Source organism: Eulemur rufifrons, chromosome 6 (assembly GCF_041146395.1).
Source record: "Eulemur rufifrons isolate Redbay chromosome 6, OSU_ERuf_1, whole genome shotgun sequence".
NCBI lineage: Eukaryota > Metazoa > Chordata > Mammalia > Primates > Lemuridae > Eulemur > Eulemur rufifrons.
The window spans coordinates 100,666,058-100,689,744 of NC_090988.1; the positions used below are offsets into that span (position 1 = coordinate 100,666,058).

At 56.3% G+C, this 23,687-nt stretch overlaps 1 protein-coding gene across 2 annotated transcripts in view; it reads right to left on the bottom strand.

The window, feature by feature from the left end:
- LRP5 (LDL receptor related protein 5) overlaps nt 1-23,687 on the bottom strand; it is a 105,526-nt gene that overhangs the window by 19,254 nt on the left and 62,585 nt on the right. For both annotated transcript variants that reach the window (XM_069471736.1, XM_069471737.1), the window contains exons 8-14: nt 16,194-16,410; nt 13,833-14,122; nt 11,592-11,818; nt 10,043-10,227; nt 7,297-7,620; nt 5,371-5,570; nt 1,362-1,570 (exon numbers count right to left, since the gene is read on the bottom strand). In XM_069471736.1, the coding sequence (XP_069327837.1) occupies nt 1,362-1,570; nt 5,371-5,570; nt 7,297-7,620; nt 10,043-10,227; nt 11,592-11,818; nt 13,833-14,122; nt 16,194-16,410 (1,652 nt within the window). The remainder of the gene's footprint in view (nt 1-1,361; nt 1,571-5,370; nt 5,571-7,296; nt 7,621-10,042; nt 10,228-11,591; nt 11,819-13,832; nt 14,123-16,193; nt 16,411-23,687) is intronic.

A 23,687-nucleotide genomic window follows, 5' to 3' on the forward strand; every position in this document is an offset into this window, starting at 1 on the left:
TGGCCCAAGGCTGACAGGTCATGTCCTGTACTGGGTTCAACAGCATCCCCCAAAAATTCACATTCACCCAGAGCCTCAGAATGTGAGCTTATTTGGAAACAGGGTCTTTGCAAATGCAATTAAGTATCAAGATGAGAACACACTGGGTTAGGTCTAAATGCAATGAGAGTGCTCTGAAAATAGACAGAAGAGGCCTCTGTGCAGTGAGACGCAGAGACGGGAGTCATGCCACAGGTCAAATGATGCCTGGAGCCACCAGAAGCTGGAAGTTTCCAACACTCCCCCCCCCCCCCCCGCAGAACCTTCCGAGGGAGTGTGGCCCTGCCGACACCTTGATTCAGACTTTTGGCCTTAGGAACTGTGAAAGAACAAACGTCTATTATTCTAAGCCACCTGGTCTGTGGGAATTTGTGACAACTACCACCAGAAACTAACGCCTCAGCTGCTACAGAGCTCGGGCATCCCCGGGGGCGGCACACCGGCTCCCGGGCAGCACCTCAAACAGGGGCCCCCGCTCACTGCGCCCTCGTGCGCTGCGCACCCGGCACTACTGTCATCTTCACTTTTACAGACAAGGAAACTGAGTCTCCGAGAGGTGACGCCACCTGCCCGAGGTCACACGCAGTCAGCGACGGAGTCAGGATGCGAACTCCCGGCCCGGCCCCGTGCTGGCTGTAGTGCCAGCCCCGCAGAGACCGGGAGACAGCCACCTGCTCCTGCCCCCAAGCTTTCCGTGCTCAGTTTGCCCCTGAGCTTCACGTTGTGTGGCTTCGGGTCCCCTCCCACCCTGGCTACTCCCTCTGAGGACCCCCAAGTGTACCAACGTGGCCCAGGTGCTCTCCCATCGACCGGAAACTCTGAGACCAGTGGGGGAGTGTCGGGGCCTTCGGGGAGGCAGAAGCTCCTCAGGCCTCCTCGCAGCGGAACACACGTGAGGGAACAAACCGCCACCGCCTGGGACACTGAGGAAGGGGCTTCTGTACAGGGGCCAAGTTCGACGGGGCACGGCACAAAGCCCACCGGCTCCAATGCGCACCTGTCCGGTGCTGAATTCCTACCACGTCTCTCCCGAGCCTCCCACAAAGCTCCCCGAGGTGCTGGAAGTGGGGTGGGGTGGCGTGTTTCCGCGTCCCCACCGCGCTGTGAGCGAGTTTGTGTTTCCATGCCCTGCTCTGACTGCGCAGGCCGGGGCTCTGGAAAGCTGCTGATTGCCATGTCGGGGCACGAGGTCCCTCCCAGCCTCTGAGAGGCTGGCATCGGCGAAGGGCCCCAGGGCCCTCCCAGCAGATGGCCGGGCACACCTGGGGGTGCAGCACCGTGCCCCACACCCACAGCACCCACCCTCCCCGCCGGCCTCCTACCCTCGTTCTGCGTTGACGACGATGGCCCTTGGCTTGTCACGGTCCCCACGAAGCACCACCCCCATGGCGTCCCCGCTCAGCCGGTGGACGTTGATGGTGTTGGTGGCCTCGCACGTCCAGAACAGTGTGCGGCTGTAGATGTCGATGCTGAGGTCGTGTGGCTGCCTGTCTGGGTTCTGGCCTTGGCTTGGCGAGGCCAAGACAAACGGCTGTAAGCAAAGAAGCCAAATGCATGCGTCAGGGACCCTGGAGCACCCGCGGGCGAGAGCTCGGGGACGGCAGAGCCCACGGTTCCCGAGTTTAGCCTGAAAGTCAAAATTCTAACACTGGTGGGGACCTTTGCTGTCCAATCAGTCTTAACCACGTGTCCGTCCAAGAGTGATTCAGGCACCAGCTGCGGGAATACGCTCGTCATTCCCGCCAACGTCAGGGCCTATCGGGGAACCCGCCAGAGGGGCCTGGCTGTGCCCCACCAGACTGGCGGCTGTCCCTGCTCACAGACGCCCCACCGACAGCCAAACAGTCACCAGCACCACAAAGTCCCTCTCAAGACATCGTCTCTCTTTCTTTCCCATTTTCTAGGATTCATGCTTTTCACTTAAGACCCTCCAATCTTGTTTTCTCGATGTAGTGTCAACATAGTGGGCACGGGGACCAGATGTCACCTGTCACCACCCCCTTCCCGAGGGAAACAGGCAGGGGTGCAGCCAGGCTTGCAGTGCAGGGGCAGGGGAGGGCACAGGGACGACTCCCAGGGCAGCCACGTCTCTCAGACTCAAAGTCGGCTCTCCCTCTCTGCACTTCCGGGGGTCTCTCCCCAGGAGATTCTCCCGAACGCCACCTGACCCCACGCCATCTGCTGCGTCTCAGCGATGAGCCTTGGCTTTTGGAGAGACAGAGAATCCCCTACACGTGTCTTTGTAGGCAGAAGGAGGGGCAGGCCCAGAATCACGCTCATCCCCCCATCCCATTCCAGAAGCCTGATGCCCTAGTGGATCTGGTCCCCCTGGGCTACATCAATAGGCAGCTGTGTTCAGGTTCTCAGGTGACCTTGCCTGGTGCAAAGGGGCTTGGGGCACCTGGGCTGCTGCCACCCAGGGTGTGGATGAAAAGCCCCTTCCTCTAAGCAGGGAATGGGGCCAACACCTCTGCTCTGCTCCCTTCCAGATTCAGAGGGAATTATCTTAGGGTGACTCTGAGCACTGGTCATTTCGGGTCTCTTTCAGCAGTTACGAAAGCAAGAGGTCTCCAGGTGGGCAAGAAAGGGCTGGCGGCCAAGAAGTAGCCCCTTCCCCCGGCCCGGCCTCCTGGACCCAGCTCCCCTCCCCCTGTACACACACACACACACACACACACACACACGGCAGCTGGGCAGCTGTAAGGGCATCACTTTCATCAAGACAAGAAGCACCACTGTGAAGCATCACGTGTCTATGTGTCTTTGTAGGTAATGACTCCCCATCCCACGGAGCTGTGGACCCCGGGGGGCTATGTGTCCCTGGGGGGCTGTGTGTCACCTCCAACTGAACACACTCCTTCCCCAAAGCCTGGCTGGGGACGCCAGCCTGGTGCAGCCAACAGGCCAGAAGAGGAGCAAGAGCCCGGCTGACCCTGGGCCAAGTTGGGCCGACTGCAGGGGGAGGGTCTGCGGGAGCCGGGCGGAAAACCAGGCCTGACAAAGCCACACAGCAAGCTTCACGCAGATGGGCAGTTTCACGAAACCCGAGCTCCAGTTTTAACGTAAGTAATAACACTTACGTTAGCGCAAAACTTCTTAACAGAATCCTGCTCACCACCACAAGCAATGCCCGCTTTCCTCCCCAGCACAAAGTCTCAGCCCGCGGAACTGTCTGCAGCGGCGGTGTTCACGGCAGCCGCAGGTAGATGCAACTCGGCGTCCACCGCCCGGTGAATGAGCGAAACGTGGCCCATCCACGCGAGGGAAGGAAAGTCTGACACACGCTAGAGCACGGACGGGCCCTGAGGACAGCACGCTGAGTAAATCAAGCCAGACACAAACGGACAGATACCGTATGATTCCGGAGTAGCCAAATTCACAGACAGAAAGCAGAATGGCGGGTCAGAGGGGGATGCAAGTTAGTGCTCGGTGGGGACGGAGCTTCCGTCTGGGAAGATGAACTTTCTGGAGATCGAGGGTGGTGACGGCCAAACGGCTGCGTAAACGTACTTAGTGCCACTGAGCTGTATGGTAAACTTGAATATGTTTAATAGTGAAAATGGTAAACTTTATGTTATAAATGTATACCACAATAAAAAATAGAAAATATAACCTCAGCCAGCTGGATCCTAATTTAAACATCGCCCCTGGGGGGTGGGCGCAGCCCTAATGAAGAATTAAAGCCAAGCCCTGCCAGGGACAGGATGGGAAAACACGTTTCCTAAATAAGCTGAACCCCAGAAGCTGTTCCCTAGGAGGGTTTTCTTCAAAGTCTTCACCCACTTCTGCGTGGACGCCATAAAAGGACCTTCTCCGATGAGACTCCAAGGCAATTTGCACCCAGGCAGGGAAGCCCAGAGGAAGCCACCATCCCTCAATTAACACTTCCCATTCTCCAAAGGCTTCCCTGCGACTGTCACCTGCACCTGTCACCTGCACCAAGTAAGATGAAAGGAACCCATTTCCTCTGTGACTCTGCTCCACAGAGAGGATTATCACAGCTGCCCAGGCAGCGCTGTGGATTTCAATCTGGTTGGCTTTTGCCATCAACCGAGGACATGGACCTCACACTATGACTTAACTCACAATCGTGGCTGGACGAACGCTCTGGTGGAAAGGGGTGTCCAGCTCGGGGGCAGGACGGCAAAATCGACTTTACAGACACTGCGAATCTTCTCAAAGTCCCTACAGAGGAGCATTTCTCTGCCTCACTGTTAGAAAGATACCGAGATTTCATCAAGACAACATAAGCTCCTACGCCAGCCACTCGGTGGAGAGAGAGGCTGCTTGCTTCTGTGAACGAGTCTCTGGAAAACAGCACCACGCACAAGCCAGGCACGTCCCCGAATTCCACAATGACGACTGCGCTGTGTCCCTGCTGCCACCGTTAAGAGCTGCCAGGCGGGTCTGAGGCCACAGGGAGCACACAGCCTCCCTGGGACAGGTCACACGAGCCTGACGACGTATGGTGGTCAGTTCTGCTACAACACTCATTTTGAAAACACAGATTTGTTCCCTCGCAGCGAGGTGTCACAGAACAGCTGGAGCGTGGCACAGATTTCCCATTTGCTCCTGCATAATTTCATCTGTGAGAAACACTAAGTGAACACAGAGAACCACACCCAGCACAGAGCCGGGTACGGACACGCAAGACACTCACCTCCACCTCCCACCTCCCTGGGTCACCACGGGGGCTACGAGTCTCGGCCATCCACACCCGGGGTTAGAACTTTCCATCCGATCCCACGCAATCCTCCTTCCGCCACGTCACAGGACGCAGGCGCTGCAACCCTCCCGGTGCTCGTGCCCACGGCCAACTCCAGGCCTTTCAAGGAACAGCGCGGCGCTTTTACTGCAGTGCTCACATGATTGTAGGATACATGTACTTAGCACGTGCGAAAAGGTGCTCCAGCATATATCAGCTTCTTATCTCTTTTGTTGTGTGTCACTGATGGGGACTGTGGGCGCTGTGCCCCGGCCCCCTTCCCCATAAACTGTGTTTCTACCACGCGATCCTGCACAATACGGTGCATGCACCACTGCACTGTAGCAGAAACGACTGTACAATTCCTACGAAATAGAAGACAAATCTGGAGTAACCAATACCAACTGCCCCTGCGAGACACAAAACCGCCCTAGGAGGAAAAACTCCTGTGGGTTTTGACCCCAACCACTGAAACAGCTAGGAAATCAGTCTGTCTAAGGTTTCACCCCACTCGGGGTTATACCCTGCAACTCCGTAATCGAAGCCCACATCATTGTTGACCCAGGCCTGCTCTGCCGGCCCCCTCTGCACGGAAGCGGCCCCACGCCTTCCAACGGCCCACTTGCCTGGGTCCCGTCGTCCCTGGCGCGCTTGATGTTCTGGCGCCCGTCCACCCAGTAGATGAACTTGTCCAGGGGGTCGTAGTCGATGGCCTTGACGTTCCTCAGCCCGTGCAGGGGCAGGATGAGGTCTGGGCTGTGCTGGTCGTCTGGGATCATCCGGCTGATGGCGCATTTCTGGCTGAACAGCAAGAAGGCGGTGGGCGCTGCGGGAGGCAGAGGCGAGGGGCTGCGTGTCAGCGCCTGCAGGCTGACGAGGGAGCGGCGGGGCGGACGGCTGCCACTTCGTCACAGCGAGGACGCCTGCACACGCACCTGCCAGCTGCCCCTGGGAAAGACGGGAGGCCTGGGGGATTCTACTCTCCATGGTACACGTGTCTCTGAAGTTTCAAAGGACATGTGTTATTTTAAATTTCAAATTTGTAAATCGGTAAAACGTCAGGACAGAAGGAGGGTTGTGGCACCAAACACCAAACTCGCACCCACAAATGTCCGTGACGCTTGGATGGCTGCGCAGTTTGCCCCGGTGAACTGCTGAAAACCGTGTCACATGACGATGCCACCAGGAGGGAACGCTCCTCAGGGTGTCAGTGAGCAGCACGTCGCCCCACAACACTGCGCCGGGAACGAGGCTGGGCCCGGCAGCCGGTGCCTGGAGGCTCCGTGAGCAGCACGGTCTCCCCGCATCCCGGTCTCCGTGGTTTTCAAGGCAGCCAGGGACTGGGGGGCTGAGAACGCCCCCGGGCCTTCCCTCAGGTCACCGGCACAGGCCCTGAAGACCCTACTTTCCAGAGGGAGAACACAGGACGGCCCCTCCCTCGCGGCAGGTGACAGCGGTCTGCAGACCTGTGTCCGGCTGCTCGTGTTCAGAAACCATGGCGCTCGGAGCATGTGGGAGGACACCAGCGCAGCTACCGTGTGGGGGTTACAGCGGCTGGTTTGAAATCCAAGTTGTCACCCCAGGTCTGCCGGCCACAAGAGACTCTGAGGAACAGCATCCCCTCCGTGCCTGGGTTACCTGCACCTCCACGCGACCCTTCACGGCGTGGCCCATGGATGAAAGGTGACCAGAGGGTGCCCAGACCCGTCACATCCCAGCCCAGGGCCTCCAACGGCCCACGAATCTTGCAAAGCCTCAAGCCCCCATCAATACAACCGGGCAGCAAGACCAGCCCTGGGGGCGCCCAAGGCTGCCTGCGGCTCAGACAGGCCAGATGACAAAGAGCTTTATGAACTGCCAAGTGCTGCGTAGAAGCTGGATTACGACTGGCTCTGTGCCGGTGTCAAGGGAGAAAAGCCTGCCAGCAGGATGCACCTGCACTCTCTGAGGGGTCGTGGGAAAAGTCACCCTGGACTCCCTGAACCTCTTTTCTCATCGTTGAAACAAGAACAGAAAGGCCCACCTATAGCTCAGAGGTCAGTGTGAGGACTGAGCTGATGCAAGGCCACCTGGTCAAGGGGGTCTCTGGAGCCGGCCCACCTGGAGCCGAGCCTGGCTCAAACTTTTCCAGCCGTGTGGCCTTGGCCGGGTTACTACACAACTCTTTGCCTTACATTCCTTTTCTGTGAAATGGGGACTGTGTTACGCACCACCCACACGCTTGAGGAGTAACCGAGTGCCGTGGAAAGCACTCAGCATCATGCCAGCAATACGAGTGGAGCGACTGGTTCTCACATCCAGAGTCCTCCCCTAGAATCTTCCAGCTGAGGGCTGGGCCCATTTACTTGTGTCTTGATGATGCAACAAGTCCTCCACCCAGCCTGGGCCTCCAAGTAGCATTATGCGGCTTGTGCAGTGCACAACCTGCCCAGCCATCCACGTACACTAAGGTAATGTCCTTACCTTAGTAAGGGATGAAAGGGTCCTTTCAACCTCAGCTCCAGCCTAATCTAATGTGGGAGTGTGGTATGGGGGGAAAGAAAGGCACTTACGGCTACAGTTGCGGCTGCTGGGGTCCAGGGTGTAGTGCGAGGCACAGCCACAGCGGTGGCCACCAGGGACAGCGAGGCACAGCTGCCCACACTGCCCGTTGTTATGCATGCAGTCGTTGAGGCCATCCTGGCGGGAGGAGTGGAACACCAGGATGTCCATCACGAAGTCCAGGTGGCCCTGGATGAGGGTGCGGTTCCGGCCGCTGGTCTTGTCGGCCCGCTCGATGCTGTGCAGATTCCAGTCCGTCCAGTAGATATAATCGCTGTACTGCGTCAGGCCAAAGGGGTGAGGGAGGTCATCGGCAATCACGACCCGCTCCTGACCTGCGTGGAAACACGTGGGCACGGCGTCAGCAATGGCACAGCCAGGCCACTAAGCACGGGTGGTCCAACCCTGCAGCCTGGCAGCCACGAGAAATCCTTAAAGTCTCTGGCCACTTTGTACAACGGGCAAGGTCTACCAAAGCTGAACATCCGCCTACTCGGCAACTCCACTCCTGGGTGTATGTCCAAGAGAAATGCACGCGTCGCCCACCAAAACCACACACACGAGAATGCCCACAGCAGTAAGTACAGCCATGAGTCGCTAACAACAGGGATATGTTCTGAGAAATGCATCGTTAGGCGCGATGATGCGATTTCGTTGTGCAAACGCTACAGTGTGTCCTTACACGAACCTAGCTGGTATAGCCCACTACATACCAGGCTGCATGATACGGCTCATCGCTCCTAGGCTACAAACCCGGACATGTTACTCACTGAATCCTGGAGGCCACTGTAACACAAGGGAAGTATTTCTGTATCTAAACATATCTACACATAGAAAAGGCACAGTGAAAATATGGTATTATAACCTTATGGGACCACCATCATGCATGTGGTCTGTCATTGACCCGGACATTATGCGGTGCGTGACTATTTGTAATAGTCACAGACTGGAAACAACCCAAATATACGTCAGCAGTAAATGGTGGTGTCTTCTTATACTGTAAGTTACGTATTAATAGCAATAAGAATCACAACGCGGTCAGACCTCACGGAGATTCAGAGGACCCTCAGGGGGCACTTAGTGGGTGCCAGGCAGGTGAGAGGTGCTTTTGTCCACATTATCTAATTAATTCCTATGTCAACTCTGTGAGAAAGGTACCATTATTACTAGGAAACCAGGGCATAGGAGGGCAAGTGACTTGGCTAAAGTCACACAATCCCTAAGCAGCAGGGCCAGGAACAGCCCGGGCAGTGAGGCTCCAAGTCCATGTCCCTGCCGGCTCCTGCCACGTCAGGCATCGTAACTCTCATTTGTTCCCCCAGTGACAAGCCTGGGGCCGTCCACACTGTTAATCAAGTGCTCAGTGACACCCAGAGCATGGAACAGAAGACACGCAGCAGAGTGACAGCCAGGCCCCCCACGCACGGCCATCCTCGACTTGCAGGCTGAGGCCAGTCACCAGGACTTTGTGGTTTTCAGCTGGGACTGTCCTCACTCCAGGGTGATTAATGAGCACAATATTTCAGGAACCACAACTGTGCTGGGATCGGTTTCTGGTCTGGCACCAGTTTCGGGTAAAGACCAGACAAGCAAGGTCACGCAATTCACCCCCGAGCTGGGGAGCGGGTCTCAAAGACACACTCAGACCTTGCCCGCTGGCCTCATACACCGGGGCAGTCAGAGTCCATGGCGGGTGCAGTTGCCCTAGGCAGAAACCGGGACACTGGGGTTCCAGCTCCAGCTCTGCCCGCACAGTGCCTGGGATGAGGCATCCAGCTCGCCTACACCCCGGTGTCCTCGTCCACACAACGGCACAACCACACCCACCACAGACGGCAGCAGCAGTGATCAGGCAGGAAGCCAACCTCTGTTCGTCCTTCCTGCAGGCCCCACAGCGCTGGACGGCTCGCAGGGGCTCTGCCAGGCCCACGGTACAATCGGCCAGCCTAGGATCACCAAAGCCAGGGCTGCCTGGGTGACCGTCCCAGCGCTGCATGACCAGCTACACCCTCTCCTCCCCTGTCTGCCCAGAAGCTGAGGCCTGCCTGGGAGTCAGGTCTGAGCCCTGGGAGCTTGTGCTCCATCAACCTTCCATTCTCCCAGCTTGGCGGGGTGGGGGGTCCCTGGGGAGCACGGTGGCCCCAGTCGCCTGGCACATCATCCAGGACAACTAACATAACCACTCCCCTCTAGCAGAATAGTCTGAGTTCCTGCTCTAGGTTCAGATCCTGCCCTTATAGCTGGATAAGCAGGGACAGGTTTTTTTAAAGCTTCCCTGGGCCCCATTTTCGCCATCTGCCAAGGAGATGAAACAGAGTGGCCCAGGGGTGCTGGGAGTCTGCGAGCACAGCGGGTACTCAAGGCTGGGTGGAGACTGAGCGCTGGTGTCTGAGGAGGGCTCCACAACTCACCAGCTCTGTGACCTCAGGCAAGTCATGTGACTTCCCTGGACCTCCGTTTCCCCATCAATGAAAACCTCTGCTATGTCCCTGCCCAGGGCCTAGCTGGGAACTGGTGCCAGCAGGTGCACGGGGAACAGCTGTGACCAGGGCCTCTCCCGACACAACCACAGCAATGGCAGCACAGGGGGACATGGACAACCCCCAGGAGGGTAAGGCTGATGACCTCAAGGTGTGTCCACACCTCCTACAGGGGACTTGCAGGCCAGAGGGGCACAGTGCGGTGGGGCTGGGAGGTGGCCAACACCCAGCCACCCCACCCTCCATGCCAAAGCACAGGGCCTCGGCCCACCCTCACCCAGCATGTTGGACGACTCAATCATGTTGGTGTCCAGGTCGGTCCAGTAGAGACGCTGGTCAGTGTAGTCAATGGTGAGGTCGTTGGCCCGGCCCACCTTGTCCACCAGCGTCATGCAGTTGGTGCCGTCCATGAAGGCCCGCACGATCCTGGGCTTGCCGCCCCACTCAGTCCAGTAGATGTAGCTGGAAGGCACCGGGGAGAAGGGCAGGCAGGATCGGTGAGTCCACTCTCACCAAGGCAGATGGTGGCAGGGGACACATAATGCCACCATCTGCTCAGCTCGGCCCTCCCTTCCTGGAGAAAGCCATGTCCTGGAAGAAGGGAAAGGGTGAGACCCCTGCAGCCCAAACATCCCTACAAGGCCATCGCCATGCACCTCCCTGAGTTCCGGCAGCAGCTCACTTGTAAGGGGACCAAACACGCACTTACAGACACGAGAGCAGGAGACAAGGCAGCCGCGTCTAGAACACCCAGACTGGGGAGCTTCTGCCAGGACACATGCAAACTAAGCTCAACTGCACGCGGGGAAAAAGGCAGAAGCCAGGATGGACTGGGGCACAATGGATGGACAATCCCCTTGCGTGAAGAGGGTGGAAAACAAGGCCCAGGCAGAGGCAGCCTCGCAGGTCGCGGTGCAGACTCAGCCCTGTGCTGCTCCCCCGGCTCCTCCTTCCTCCTCTTAGCAGATCCAGAAAAGGAAACACATCCCAAAGCCAGGATTTTGTAAGGTCCCCGTGCTCTTCCCCTTAAACCTGGGCCACTTTCTGTGTGCCCTGCTGTCCTGGAATCTTCCTTTCTCCCACAGCAGAGCACGTGACAGGCAGGGATCGAGCTGCTCTGTGCGAATCACGGCCACTTTACGGGGTGGGCACTGTGCCCGCCGCACAGGAAAGCAAGCACAGGTCCAGGGACAGACCCTGCCCAGGGCCTGTCTGGCCCCAGTGCCCACGGCAGGGCCCCCGAGCCGCCCGGCAGATAAAAGCATGTTTCCCTCCAGAGACGGGTGCTCAGCTGCAGCTCAGTGGCCTGCGAGGAGCCGCTCCTGGACAGCCTGAAACCTGAGGACCTCGACGCCAACTCTGCGATCACAGTCTGGCAACACGGTGCCGGGAAAAGAGGCCTAGACGGGAGCCTGAGACAGAACGTCCGGGCCAGGCTCTGCTCTAACTGGCCTCATGACCTTGGGTAAGTCACTTAGTTTCTCTGAGCCTCAGTTTCCACATATGTGAAATCGGAGACACAGACACCCACCCCAGATGCTCCAATGAGCCAGCCCAGGTGAACGCAGCCAGCACAGGGCCTGATACAGCGGCTTCTATCCTTTCCTTCTGCTCTGGCCTCAGCTTCCCTCCGTGAGTGAACCAGACGACCCCCAAGGGTCCCAACAGCCCTGGCCACCGTCACAGGGAATGGGGGTCAGTGCAACTCTAATCGCACAGTGCCAGGCGGGCAGCCAGCCCCTCTGCCTCATTGGCACAGCTGTACTGGCCGGGGCAGAGCGGTCGCAGGGCATGGGGACTCACACCACAGACCACACGGCCCTTACCCTTTGGTGGGATCCAGGGCCAGCGACCTTGGGTTGTCCAAGTCCCTCCACACAAGGACTTGCCGGAACTGCCCGTCCAGCCGGGCCACTTCGATCCTGTTGGTCCCGGTGTCGGCCCAGTAAAGGTTCTTGCCCATCCAGTCAACGGCCATGCCTTCGGGGTAGTCGAGGCCAAACTCGATCACATGCTCCACCGAGCTCCCATTCATGAAGGCGCGGCTGATGGTCTGGCGGCAGGCGAGGAGGGAAAGGGCCACGTTTTAGCAACCAGCATCTTTTGTAGACACCTAACCACGAGGAGCCTGGCCACCTGGAGCAACTGCTGATCACATTTGGGATCAGGTCGCCAATATTCAAGAGCTTTAAAACGAACATTTGAAATGTAACAAAATGCAACCTTTTAAGAAAGAGCAACTTGGACATTGATACACATATCACATAGGTACTTATGTGAGGCTTGAAAACATTTGCATCCTTTCACCCAGGAATCTTCCTCCTGAAACTTTAAGTTTCCAACTAAGAAAAATATAAAAGACACAGAACTATTCAAGATACAAGAAAAAGGCTTTACGCACAGTATACACAGAGCTTTGTTTTGTTTTGTTTAAAAAAGACTCACTCTGTCTCACTCTGTCACCCAGGCTGGAGTGCAGTGGCACAGTCATACCTCACTGCAGCCTCACGCTCCTGGGCTCAGCCATCCTCCTGCCTCAGCCTCTCAAGTATTTGGGACTACAGGCATGCGGCACTGCACCTGGCTAATTTTTAAAAATTTTTTGTACAGATGGGGTCTCACTATGCCACCAAGGCTGGTCTCGAACTCTTGGCCTTAAGCAGGCCTTCCACCTCAGCCTCCCGAGTAGCTGGGACTACAGGCTCGCACCATGCCTGGTTCCAAAGATGTTTGTTACTATGATATTGTTTGGAATTGGGAATGGTTAGGTCTAACAGGGAATGTCTGTGCAGTGGAATATTTTACACATTTCAAAAATATTAAAGAGTTTGTAACAGCTTAAATAAAACACCTTTTACAATGTTAAATGGAAAAAAAATCACAATATAGAATTCTCTGTAGTGTAAGACTGTGACTATGAGAAATACTATCTGGAGAAAAAAGGCTTGAAGGAAACACACAGAAGTGTCAGAAATGGTTGACTCTTGACTAGTGAGGTTACAGGTGACTTTTATTTTCTACTTTATACTGTTTTATATATGTACATATATATATATATATTTTTTTTTTTTTTTTACAAAGAACCCTTATGACTTTTAAAATCAGAAAAAATCTTTCAAAGATATGTAATATAAACAGTAGAATTAAAAAAATGATTAACTGTTTCAGTTGTCCAGTATTTTAGAACAGGGATCAGCAAACTTGCTCTGTAAAGGGGCGGACGGTAAATACTTAGGGCCTCACAGGCCACACGGCTGCCATAGCTCGACTCAGGAGCACAGAAGCCACTGCAGACAACCAATAAACAGATGGAACTGCCACGTTCCAATAAAACTTTATTTACAAAACCCGGAGGCCCGCCCATGGATCCGTTTGCCAAGCCCCACTTTAAAAAGTGAAAAAGTCCTTTCCTGTATTTGTCCAGATGTTTGCACTTGTACTGGGAACGAGGAAAGGGTTTGCTAAGCAAATGGGCACCGGTGAGGGGGTGGCGGGGGGTGGCGGGGAGGGTGGGTCTGAAGTCAAGGGCCATTGACAACCAGTGTTTCGCGTTTACACAACCACTCTATAAAAGCCTGTGTGTCTAGAGGATCTGCTCATTAGTCACTCATATTTGTTTATTAAAAATACTTTCACTGGCTGGGTGCGGTGGCTCAAGCCTATGATCCTAGCACTCTGGGAGGCTGAGGCAGGAGGATTGCTTGAGCTCAGGAGTTCAAGACCAGACTGAGCAAGAGTGAGACCCTGTCTCTACCAAAAATAGAAAAAATTATCTGGGCAAGGTGGCATGAGCCTATAGTCCCAGCTACTCGGGAAGCTGAGGCGGGAGGATCACTTGAGCCTAGGAGTTTGAGGCTGCTGTGAGCTATGATGATGCCACTGCACTCTACCTGGACAACAGAGCAAGACTGCCTCAAAAAAAAAAAAAAAAAAAAATTTTTCACTGATATTTTAACAGCTTGAATGAAGTTATAATAAACACTATAGTTCTTCAAAAAAAAATTTTTTTGAAGCCTTTGAGGCCTAACCATTCAGGCAAGTTTTCACGTGCAATCAGCCCACGGTACCTTCAGGCTGACGTCCGTCCAGTAGATGTGGTTGTTGGACACGTCGAAGTCCAGGGCGGAGGCCTCCTTGACGCCCGTGAGCGGGATGGCCACGTCGTTGTTGTTGGTCTCCAGGGAGATCCTGTGGATGGCGGCTCTGCTGGTGAAGACGAGGAAGGCCTCGGGCACGATGCAGGTCTTCATGTCGCTCAGCAGCTCCAGGCCGATGGGGCAGCCGCACCTGGTTGCTCGGGGTGTGAAGAAGCACAGGTGGCTGCACCCGCCGTTCCCGTCTGCACACGGGTTGGTTCCTGGAGGCGAAAGCACAGGCCCTGAACACCAAGGGCCAGCAGAGAAAGCGGCGGGACCCAGCCACCGTCGCGCACGGCTCTACTCCCATCACACGTCAACAGGGGACAGCAGGTGGGGCGCTGGGAGAAAGCCCCGGATGACGGCAACTGAAGTTCTCCCCTGGTACGGCCGAGTGGCAGTGACAGTAACAGCAGCAGCTCTCACTGGGCCTTGCCACGAGCCAGGCACTGGTCCCTGGGTCACCTATCTTAACTCCCTCCATCGGCCTAGCAGGCAGCAGGTATTCTCAAGCCCAGTGTCCAGTCGAGGAAACCAGAGGCCAGAGGACCTGCCGGGGTCACACCGGCAGTCAGGGAGCAGCGCAGCGAGGGCCCCGCCGGGCGGGCCAGCCCGGGACGCAGTGATGCCTCCAGGCAGCCAGGCAAGTCGCCCCTCCCAGCCTGCGGACGGGACTGGCTCCCGCGGGTCCCACCCAGCTGCTCCCTGCAAGTCAGTGACATCCTCAGCAACCCTGAAAACTCGCACTCTCCCAGGAGAGTTACAGGGAGCTCTTTTCACGGAAGTAGACAGCACGCAGCATGTTTGTTTATTTTTATCCAGTCTGTTAATCTCACTCATCTCCCAAAACGCTATTAAAATTGGCTTTAATCTAGTGCTAAATATTTAAGCTTAAAGAATCCTTTCCCCTATCTCCCTTAGTAAACCATCAGATTGGGGGGAGATTTCTCACCTTTAAATCACAGCCCTCTAGGTGCGTCCTTTTTTATCTCTGGGGTTTATTTTTTGGTTTTTGAACAATCACTCATAGTTGAGTCTCACCCTCCACAGTGGATAATGAATGTGTTTTGTGAGGTTTTTGTTTGTTTGTTTTGAGACAGGGTCTCTCTCTGTCGCCCAGGCTGGAGTGCAGTGGTGTCACCATGGCTCGCTGCAGCCTCCAACTCCTGGGCTCAAGCCATCTTCCTGCCTCAGCCTCCCAAAATGCTGGGATGACAGGCATGAGCCACTGCGCCCAGCCTAACAAATGTGTTTGTAAAAGTGGCCGGTAAAACTAACCTGTGCAGCCCACCCTCCCGTCCTCTCTGCATCAGGAGCCCAGGTTTCGACTAGGAGCACCAGCTGCTCTGAGGTCACCTGCCCGGCCTCACCTCCAGGCCTTTGCTCGGCTGCCCCTTCCGCTGGGCAAGCCCTGCCCCCACCTACTGCCTCAGTTCCAAGTTCAATTAGCTCCCTCGCATGCTAAAGCCAGGGAGCACTCTGACATCACAGGTGAGGCCACCCGACTGGTAACAGCTCACTCGGGCGTCTCACCCACTAGACCTCAGGCAGCTTGGCGGTGAGCACTGGGTCCTCTCTGTCCACTCATGTGTGTGTCCAGCAGAGGTCTGCTGGGCACCTCCAGCACGCAGGCACTATACCAGGTACCAGGTACCAGGCCCCCGCTGGGAACAGAGCCCCTGCCCCGTGGCACAGCAACCCCTTCCCGCCCCTGGACGCCGATCTCTCCAGTGTGACTTGCTGACCTGGAGTCCTTTTCAGAAAGAGACAAATTATTGTGTCAAACAACAACCTCCTCAGTGAGTTTTTTGCAGATCCTGGTTTCCAAGTAAAGGTGGGGTGTGTATGCATTTGAGGGTCAAGCCTGGCCACAGTGGACGACACTCACAGCCCGGCCCAGTGATGAGGTCAAGGCAGACCCCGGACTGAGCCCTGGGCTCAGCACCACGAGCTGCGCGGCTCTGCCTGCTCTGCCCCCGCAGGGACGGAGCAGTAACCGTATTAGCACACGGGGTTGCTCTGGGCACTAAGGCCCTCAGCCAGCGCCTGGCATACAGCAGGAACCCAACAAATGTCAGCCAGTATTGTAACCACTACCAACATTCCTAGTCCATAGCCACTACCTGGTCAACATCCCTGGTCCGTACGCCACCCCCATTCCCATCTGTCCTTGGCCAGATATTGTCACCTTTTCCTGTCCTGCCCTTCCCCAGACTGGGGCACCCCAGCTGGACACTTCTTCCTTGTGCCAGTCAGCAAGAATGAGCCATGGCCGGGGCCTCCCTGACTCACCAATGACCTTGGCCACGTTCACTGCCTTGAGCCCCATCAGGTCGGGCAGCTGGTCGATGATGACGTCCCGGCTGGCCTTGACCTTGTGCACCCGCTCGATGCTGCGGCGCTGCCAGTCCGTCCAGTAGATGAAGTCCCCCAGCAGCGTGAACCCGAAAATGTGCGGGAGCTTATCTTCCAGGAGGGTCCGCCTCTTCGTCCCATCAACGTTGATCACCTGTGGCGGCAGAGACACGGGTCTGGATGGGCTGGGGCCCCGCCAGCGACAGCCAATCCTGACCCCGCCTCAGGCCTGGGCTCCCAGGATCCTCCGCTCCGTCTGCACTGTGCCAGGTACCAAAACACACCAGGTGTCGTGGCTCATCGGGGATGCCAGATAAATGACATTTGCATTATGACGCCATGTCTCCAGATGACGGGCAGTGACAGGGCCAGCTCAGGAGCCCTTTCCCACAGCCTCCCCTGCCTGGGTGTGGACGTTGTGCTGGGATGGGCGGCACAATGTGAACATACAGGGCAAACAGGTGTCTTCACCCTCACCATTGCTGACCAACGGGCAGCGGTGCCTGGAGGACCAAGGGGGGTCTCCGACCACGGTGTGCGCCACAGGAAGGGGTCTTGGGGTCCCTTAGCCAGGCCTGCCCCAGGCGCTGGGGGTGGGGGGTCCCCAGATCACACCCACCACACAGAGTTGCCAAAGGCCAAGCAACAGCAGGACCCGAGGCAAGTTTCTCCCACTTCCCTGTGAACTAATTTCTTGCTCAGTCAGGACCAGATGAACTCTGAGGGCACCTCTTGTTCTACATCTAAGCCAGCAGGTCTGAGATACTTTCCACCCTGTTTACTCTGAGATGTAAAAGCTCAATCTTCTTCTCGAAGAGTCAGTGCTGATTAAGAGCAACTACCGCAAAAGCTACAGAGGAGGAAATACCGTCAAACATAAAAACGCAGTAACGAGCCGAAACACATAGCGTAAGACATGGTTCTGATGATCGATGATCCCGAAGAAGCTTATGTTAAAAGGAAGACTCGGTAAAGGCACCACATCCAAGCTCTCGGGCTCTCAGGCCAGGAGGAGAGAACAAAGCCACTGCAGGCAAGCTTCGGCAGGCCCCCTGCAGCCAGCCTGCATTTCCGGCTCATGAGAAGAGCTATAGATCCTCTGTTTTGCAGGTGGCAAAAACATAGGCAAAAATACAAGACAGACTAAATGCACGCTGAGCAGGAAAGACTCTGGCCCTCTGTTCTTGGATGGCTCAGGGCAAAACTCCTGGGTCAACAGGGCAGGGCAGGGCACGTGGCTATGGGCAGAGCTGGGCTCCAGGTGCACTGTGCCCTTGGGTGGGTCCCTGCACCCTCAGGGACCTAGTGTCTCCACCTGTAACTAAAGGGATTAGACTAGCCCAGGAGCTGCAGTCACCCAGGGAACTTCACAAAACAGAGCGCATGGCCGGGCCCCAGCTGGAGGAATTACAGCAGAACCAGGAGTATTAAAGCAGCTCCCAGGGGGCTCTGCAGGGCCAGCCCGGTGCAAACGCTGGGTTGGCCCAGGCTGCACCAGTCCTGGCAGTGCGAGGGGGCAGTGCACGGCAGGTGATGGGCCCTTGGTCCCAAATGGTTTAGGGCTCTTGTTCCGCCAACAGAAAGGCACACAAAGGCAATGAACGCACACCCCTGAGAGGCGGGGCCCTTCCCCGCAGCACAGAGCCACACCAGGAAGCCACCTGGCCCCGGTGTACGGCAAGGCAGTGCACAAGAGTCCCTGTGCAAGGGACACCAGCAGGGACCCTTGTCCCTTCCTCCACTCACAGTAAGCAGAGCTGGGGGCTGGCCCATCAGTGCAGTACGTGGACACGGACAAAGAAAATAATCCTTACCTAGAAAAAGAAATGACTTGAACTTTCAATCTACCAAAAAGGCAATATATCTCTGTGATTTTTCTCTTCTGGTCGTATTTCCTTACTTTCTTAATTTTAATAACTCAATTTCCAGACACGTTAAATTGAACTAAGGCAAAGGAATCCGCCTCTCCCGGCTCTGTCCACAAACAATGAAAAGGAGCCCAGAGGACCTGGGTGAGCCATGGTGACAGGTGCTGGCTGGCAGCCACTTTTCTCTCCACCCTGCTCCCCACTCCCTGGCTGCCCCAAACAAAGTGGGGGGAGGCCATAAGTGGCTCCTCCTCGGCTGCACCCACAGCAAGGGCAGGGTGGTGGCTCTGGGCCAGCGTGTCCTTGATGAGCAAAGCCTCCCTCGGACACCTTCACGGCCACTTGGAAGCCTCCCTGAACCCGCTGCTCTGTACCTGGGTTACGGAAGCCCCGGAGCACCTCGCTGACTCACCAACTTGCAAAAACATCAGGCTGCAAGAGCAGTTCTTAGCTGCTCTGATGCCGGAGAAAAGAAATGATCCCAAGTGGTCTTTGGACAACAACTTCCAGCACACCGTGACCAGCAACAACACATCTGTAAAACCACCCTGCCAGATCAGGCCTTTCCCCCAAGTGGAGCGGGTTCCCGCTGGGCCCCAGGCGGCAGGCGACCCCCTTCCCTGGAGCCAGACCTTCCAAGAATCCCGGAGCCAAGCGGAGCCTCTCACCGAGCACGAGCAGAGGGGCCACAGAGAACGAGCCTGGTCTGACTCCTGGGAGAGGGACGAGTAGAGACAGAATTCAGAAATAACAGGACCAAATTTGGGACACCCACGAGCACCGGAGCCAAGAGGGAACTTGGGAGATGGATTTCCTGGGATGGGGGTCTGCAGATTTTTCTGTAAAGGGTAGAAAACCCTTTCAGCTCTGAGGCCATAATGGTCTCCAGACTGCAAGAGCAGCGTGGACAGCACATACGTGAACAGGCATGGCCGTGTCCCAACGGCACTTTATTGATGGAAGAAACAAAGTTTATTCGTGGATGCTGAAATTTGAATTCCCTATAATTTTCACAGGTCATGAAATAGTCTTTTTACTTGTTTCAAATAATTAAAAAATGTAAAAACCTCTCTTAGGTTGAGAATGGCGCAAAAACAGGTGACGGGCTGGGCCCAGGCCATGGGCCATAGTTTTGCACCCCGGCTCTCGGTGTCCCTGTGCACTCGTTTTTCAGGGAAGGAAAGCAGACCCAGGAGGTCAAGTCCACAGACAACGACATGGTCCAGCCTGAGGCCCAAAGCTGCCAAAGGGTCCGGCCCTGCTCTGCGAGCTGCAGCTTCAGTTCTTGTCCCAAGGCAGCCAGAACAGACACCTGCCAGCTGGGACGGACGGACAAGGAGACCCCAGAACCCCCCTCAGCCACGCTCCAAGGAGCAGCACCCGTTGCTGTGAGATCTGCAGGACGGCCCCAAAACGGGGACCCCAGGAAGCCATCTGACGCGTGATTTCCTTATAAAGAATCCTGTATTCCCGCTGACTTGGTTGTGCAAAGAGATGTGAGCACAAGACCAACCTCTCGAGAGCGCACGTTTACAGGGAAAACAGTTCTGTCGTCTGAGGCAATAATGACCCCACGCTGTCGAACACAAAACCCCAAAGCAGACTGCTATGGTTACCTGGTTTCATGCAATAAAAAAGATCTGAAACACACGCACGGGGCTCGCAGCTCCGGCGGTCGAGCTTCTCCCCTGGTGCCGTGGACAGCACAGCTGACCGGGCTCCCCCTCTGTCACTCCTGCAATGAGTGTTTATTCTGGATGTGCCAACGTCACTGCCACCTACCTAGTAAACGTCAGGGCAGGGGACAAAGTCCAGGCCAGGGGCAAGTGAGGGCCACCGAGAGCGTGTGGGTGGGAATACAGAGGGGCACCGGAAGGTCACTGCTGACCCAGACCTGGTGTGTCCTGGGCCTACCTGGGGTCAGCACAGTGACCCCAGCTCAAGCTGGACCGCAGAGAGCTCTCGTCTGCTTTGGGAGACAAGGTCTGCTCACAGGTAAGTGATGACGATGACAATGATGATAATTCTGTGGCCAAGCCACAGCACAAGCCCTGGACAGGGGTGGGTGGCTACAGCTTCCAGCCTCTGGGCAGGAACCAGGATGTCACCATTTTGGAAAGGAAGACCCTCCCCGGGCAGCTGAGTGGGTGGAGGGCGTGGGTCATCCCCACACACACAAGACCATGGCATGTGGCTGAAGGTGACCCCAGGCTTCCAGAACAAAGGGCAGGTAGGCAGGTGGGGCGGGGACTCAGGTAAGAGCTGAGGCGGTGGCCAGGGAAGGGGTGAGCACAGCCTGAGCGTCACCAGTCAGAGACCCCTTTGGGTGACAGCAACACTAGTCACGTTGACAAATAAAGTTGTGTCTTGGGGCACATGGCGTGAGAGGTGGACACCCAAGCCCAGGTGGGCGGGAATGGGACCCACTGGAGGGACACAGGATGGGCTGAGTGTGGCCAAGGGCATCCGTGGTAGCTGAAATTCCAACCCTAGGGTTCTGACTCAGGAAAGGGGTCAAGGAGGTGTCCCGGGCTGAAGACAGGCTGGGAAAACAGTGAGAAGCAGCCGCTGTGGAGGGCAGGGAGGGAGGGGTCACCCCTCCCTACCCTCCTGTGACTGTGATGTCCCCATTTTTAGCTCCTCGGTGGGTCTTAATGTGCTCCAACCTTTCTCTCGGTGCTTCTCACCAGCCTGCTTTGTGAGACCAGGGTGTTCCAGCCCTCCCCTCCTCTCTCCCTCCCGTCTGCCGCCTAACTTCCGTCCCCTCTGCTCGTCCACACCGGGGCACGTGACGTTCATATTCCCTGTGGTGTCTATAGGGCTTGCACTATGCATGGACTGATCCCACAAGTGCGAACTCAAAAACCACGCTCACGTCATCGCAACAACGAAGGCACCAGCGGGTGCAGGCCCAGGGGTGCCACAGCCACACCCCCTTTCCTCACTGCACTTCCTGCTTTGCCTGACCCCACCAAACCGTCTGATCCTCCTAACTGCCCAAGGACGTTATGGAGACTGGGATTCTTTCCTCTCTCCTTTAAGATGCCCGTCCCCCTCCACAGGACCCGCTCCCGCTCCCATCTGGACCAGCTGATACAGATCATCCCACGGACAATACGCACCTGTCTGGGCTTTGCTGTTGCCCTCACCTGAAATGGCAGGAAATGCTACGGGCCTTGCCGGTGACACCGGGAAACTGCGGGGCCTTCGGAAAAGGGCTAGCGAGCTTGGTAGGCTCTGAAGTCACACCACCTGGAGACCACCTGCTCGCTGTGTGACCCTGCACAAGTTACTGTCCCCTAAACTTCAGTTCCTCATTCTGCAAACGGAGACCAGGCTACATACCTCAAAACGCTGCTGTGGGACACGATGGTCAGCATCTTAGTCACCAAGAAAATGCAAACGCCACACAGGCACCACTGCACACCCACTGGGACGGCCGTGGTGAATTTTTTTCCAAGGTGGAAAAGAGCAAGTGCTGGTGAGGAAGTAGAGAAATCAGAACCCCACGCGCTGCCAGAGGGGGTGGAATATGGTGCAGTCGCCGTGGGGAACAGTTTGACGGCTCCTCAGTAAGTCAAACTAACGTTACTATACGACCCAGCAATCCTACCCCAGGTGTATACCCAACACAATTAACAACAGGTGTGCAAACAAAAGCTTGCACATGAATGTTCATGCCAGCATTGCACACAATAGACAAAGGGCGGGAAACGACTGCCCATCGACTGATAAAAGGATAAACAAAACGTGCTCCAGCCACACAACACAACATTATCCAGCCATAAAAAAAAAAAAAAAAAAAAATGAGGTTCTGACCCGTGGTACCACATGGGTAAACCCTGAAAACATTATGCTATGGCAAGGAGCCAGACCCCCAAATCCACACGATTCCAGTCACATGAAATGTCCAGAAATAGGCAAATCCACAGAGACAGGCAGCAGCACCATGGTCGCCAGGGGCTGGGGGGAGTTGGGGAGCACGGAGAGTGAATGCAGTGGATACAGGGTGGAGCACGGGCGGTGAATGCAGTGGATACGGGGTGGAGCACGGGCGGTGAATGCAGTGGATACGGGGTGGAGCACGGGGAGTGAATGCAGTGGATACGGGGTGGAGCACGGGGAGTGAATGCAGTGGGTACGGGGTGGAGCACGGGGAGTGAATGCAGTGGGTACGGGGTGGAGCACGGGGAGTGAATGCAGTGGATACGGGGTGGAGCACGGGGAGTGAATGCAGTGGATACGGGGTGGAGCACGGGGAGTGAATGCAGTGGATACGGGGTGGAGCACGGGGAGTGAATGCAGTGGATACGGGGTGGAGCACGGGGAGTGAATGCAGTGGATACGGGGTGGAGCACGGGGAGTGAATGCAGTGGATACGGGGTGGAGCACGGGCGGTGAATGCAGTGGATACGGGGTGGAGCACGGGGAGTGAATGCAGTGGATACGGGGTGGAGCACGGGGAGTGAATGCAGTGGATACGGGGTGGAGCACGGACGGTGAATGCAGTGGATACGGGGTGGAGCACGGGGAGTGAATGCAGTGGATACGGGGTGGAGCACGGGCGGTGAATGCAGTGGATACGGGGTGGAGCACGGGGAGTGAATGCAGTGGATACGGGGTGGAGCACGGGGAGTGAATGCAGTGGATACGGGGTGTCCCCCTGGGGCGATGGCAGTGTTCCAGAGGTCGACAGCGATTATGGTTGCAAAACACTCCGAATGTACTAAATGCCGCTGAATAGTTTCACTGCAAAAGGGTTAACATGATCATTTTTATGTTATGTTTATTTTTCCACAATAAAGAAAATCATTGCTGTGGGAGTCTATGAGGTGGTGCCGTGGACACTCGAGTCCCTGGCCTGTCCCCACGGGCAGGTGGACACATGAAGATGAAGCATCCTCAGCTGCCCCGGAAGTAAGGGCCTTGCCTTAAAGAATGTCACTTACAGGAGCCCCGACAGGGGCGGCTGCCACTACTGCTCCCCGGGTGTCTGTGGGAGGGTCGTCCGTCCCGCCTCCCCCAGCACCGAGCTCCCGACCCTGCTGTGCCGAGGTCTGAAATCCTGCAACTCGGACACACGTGTGTTCTCCATCCCGCCCTCTCCCTGCAGGCCACCCGGCTCAGGCCTCCCTTGCAAGCCGTGAGAAGGGCAGAGGTGCCCCTTGATGGTGACAGCAACAAGGAGTGACGCAGCCACATGAGGATGGTTCGGAAGCCACTGGAAAGAGGGTGGCATCTGCCCTGAGGTTCCTGTGTCAGGGACTTGCCTGCAATGGGATAAATGTCACTATCACTGGCGCCGAGAGCCCCTCAAACAAACTTTCAGCAGATGCTCGGAGGTGAGCAGGAAGCCAGCTGCCCCAGAACACACACGGGACGCCGCCACTGGGATCGTCTCAGCACAGGCAGAGTGAGGCTGCACGTGTTGCCGGAGACATCCACGTAAGCAAAAAACTCTGACGCTAACTGTTTGAGAATAAATCATATTCAGGAGAGCGATCGCCTCTGGCTTCGACTGCATCAGTATTTTACGTCTTCAGCTGGGTGGTGGATATGTCAT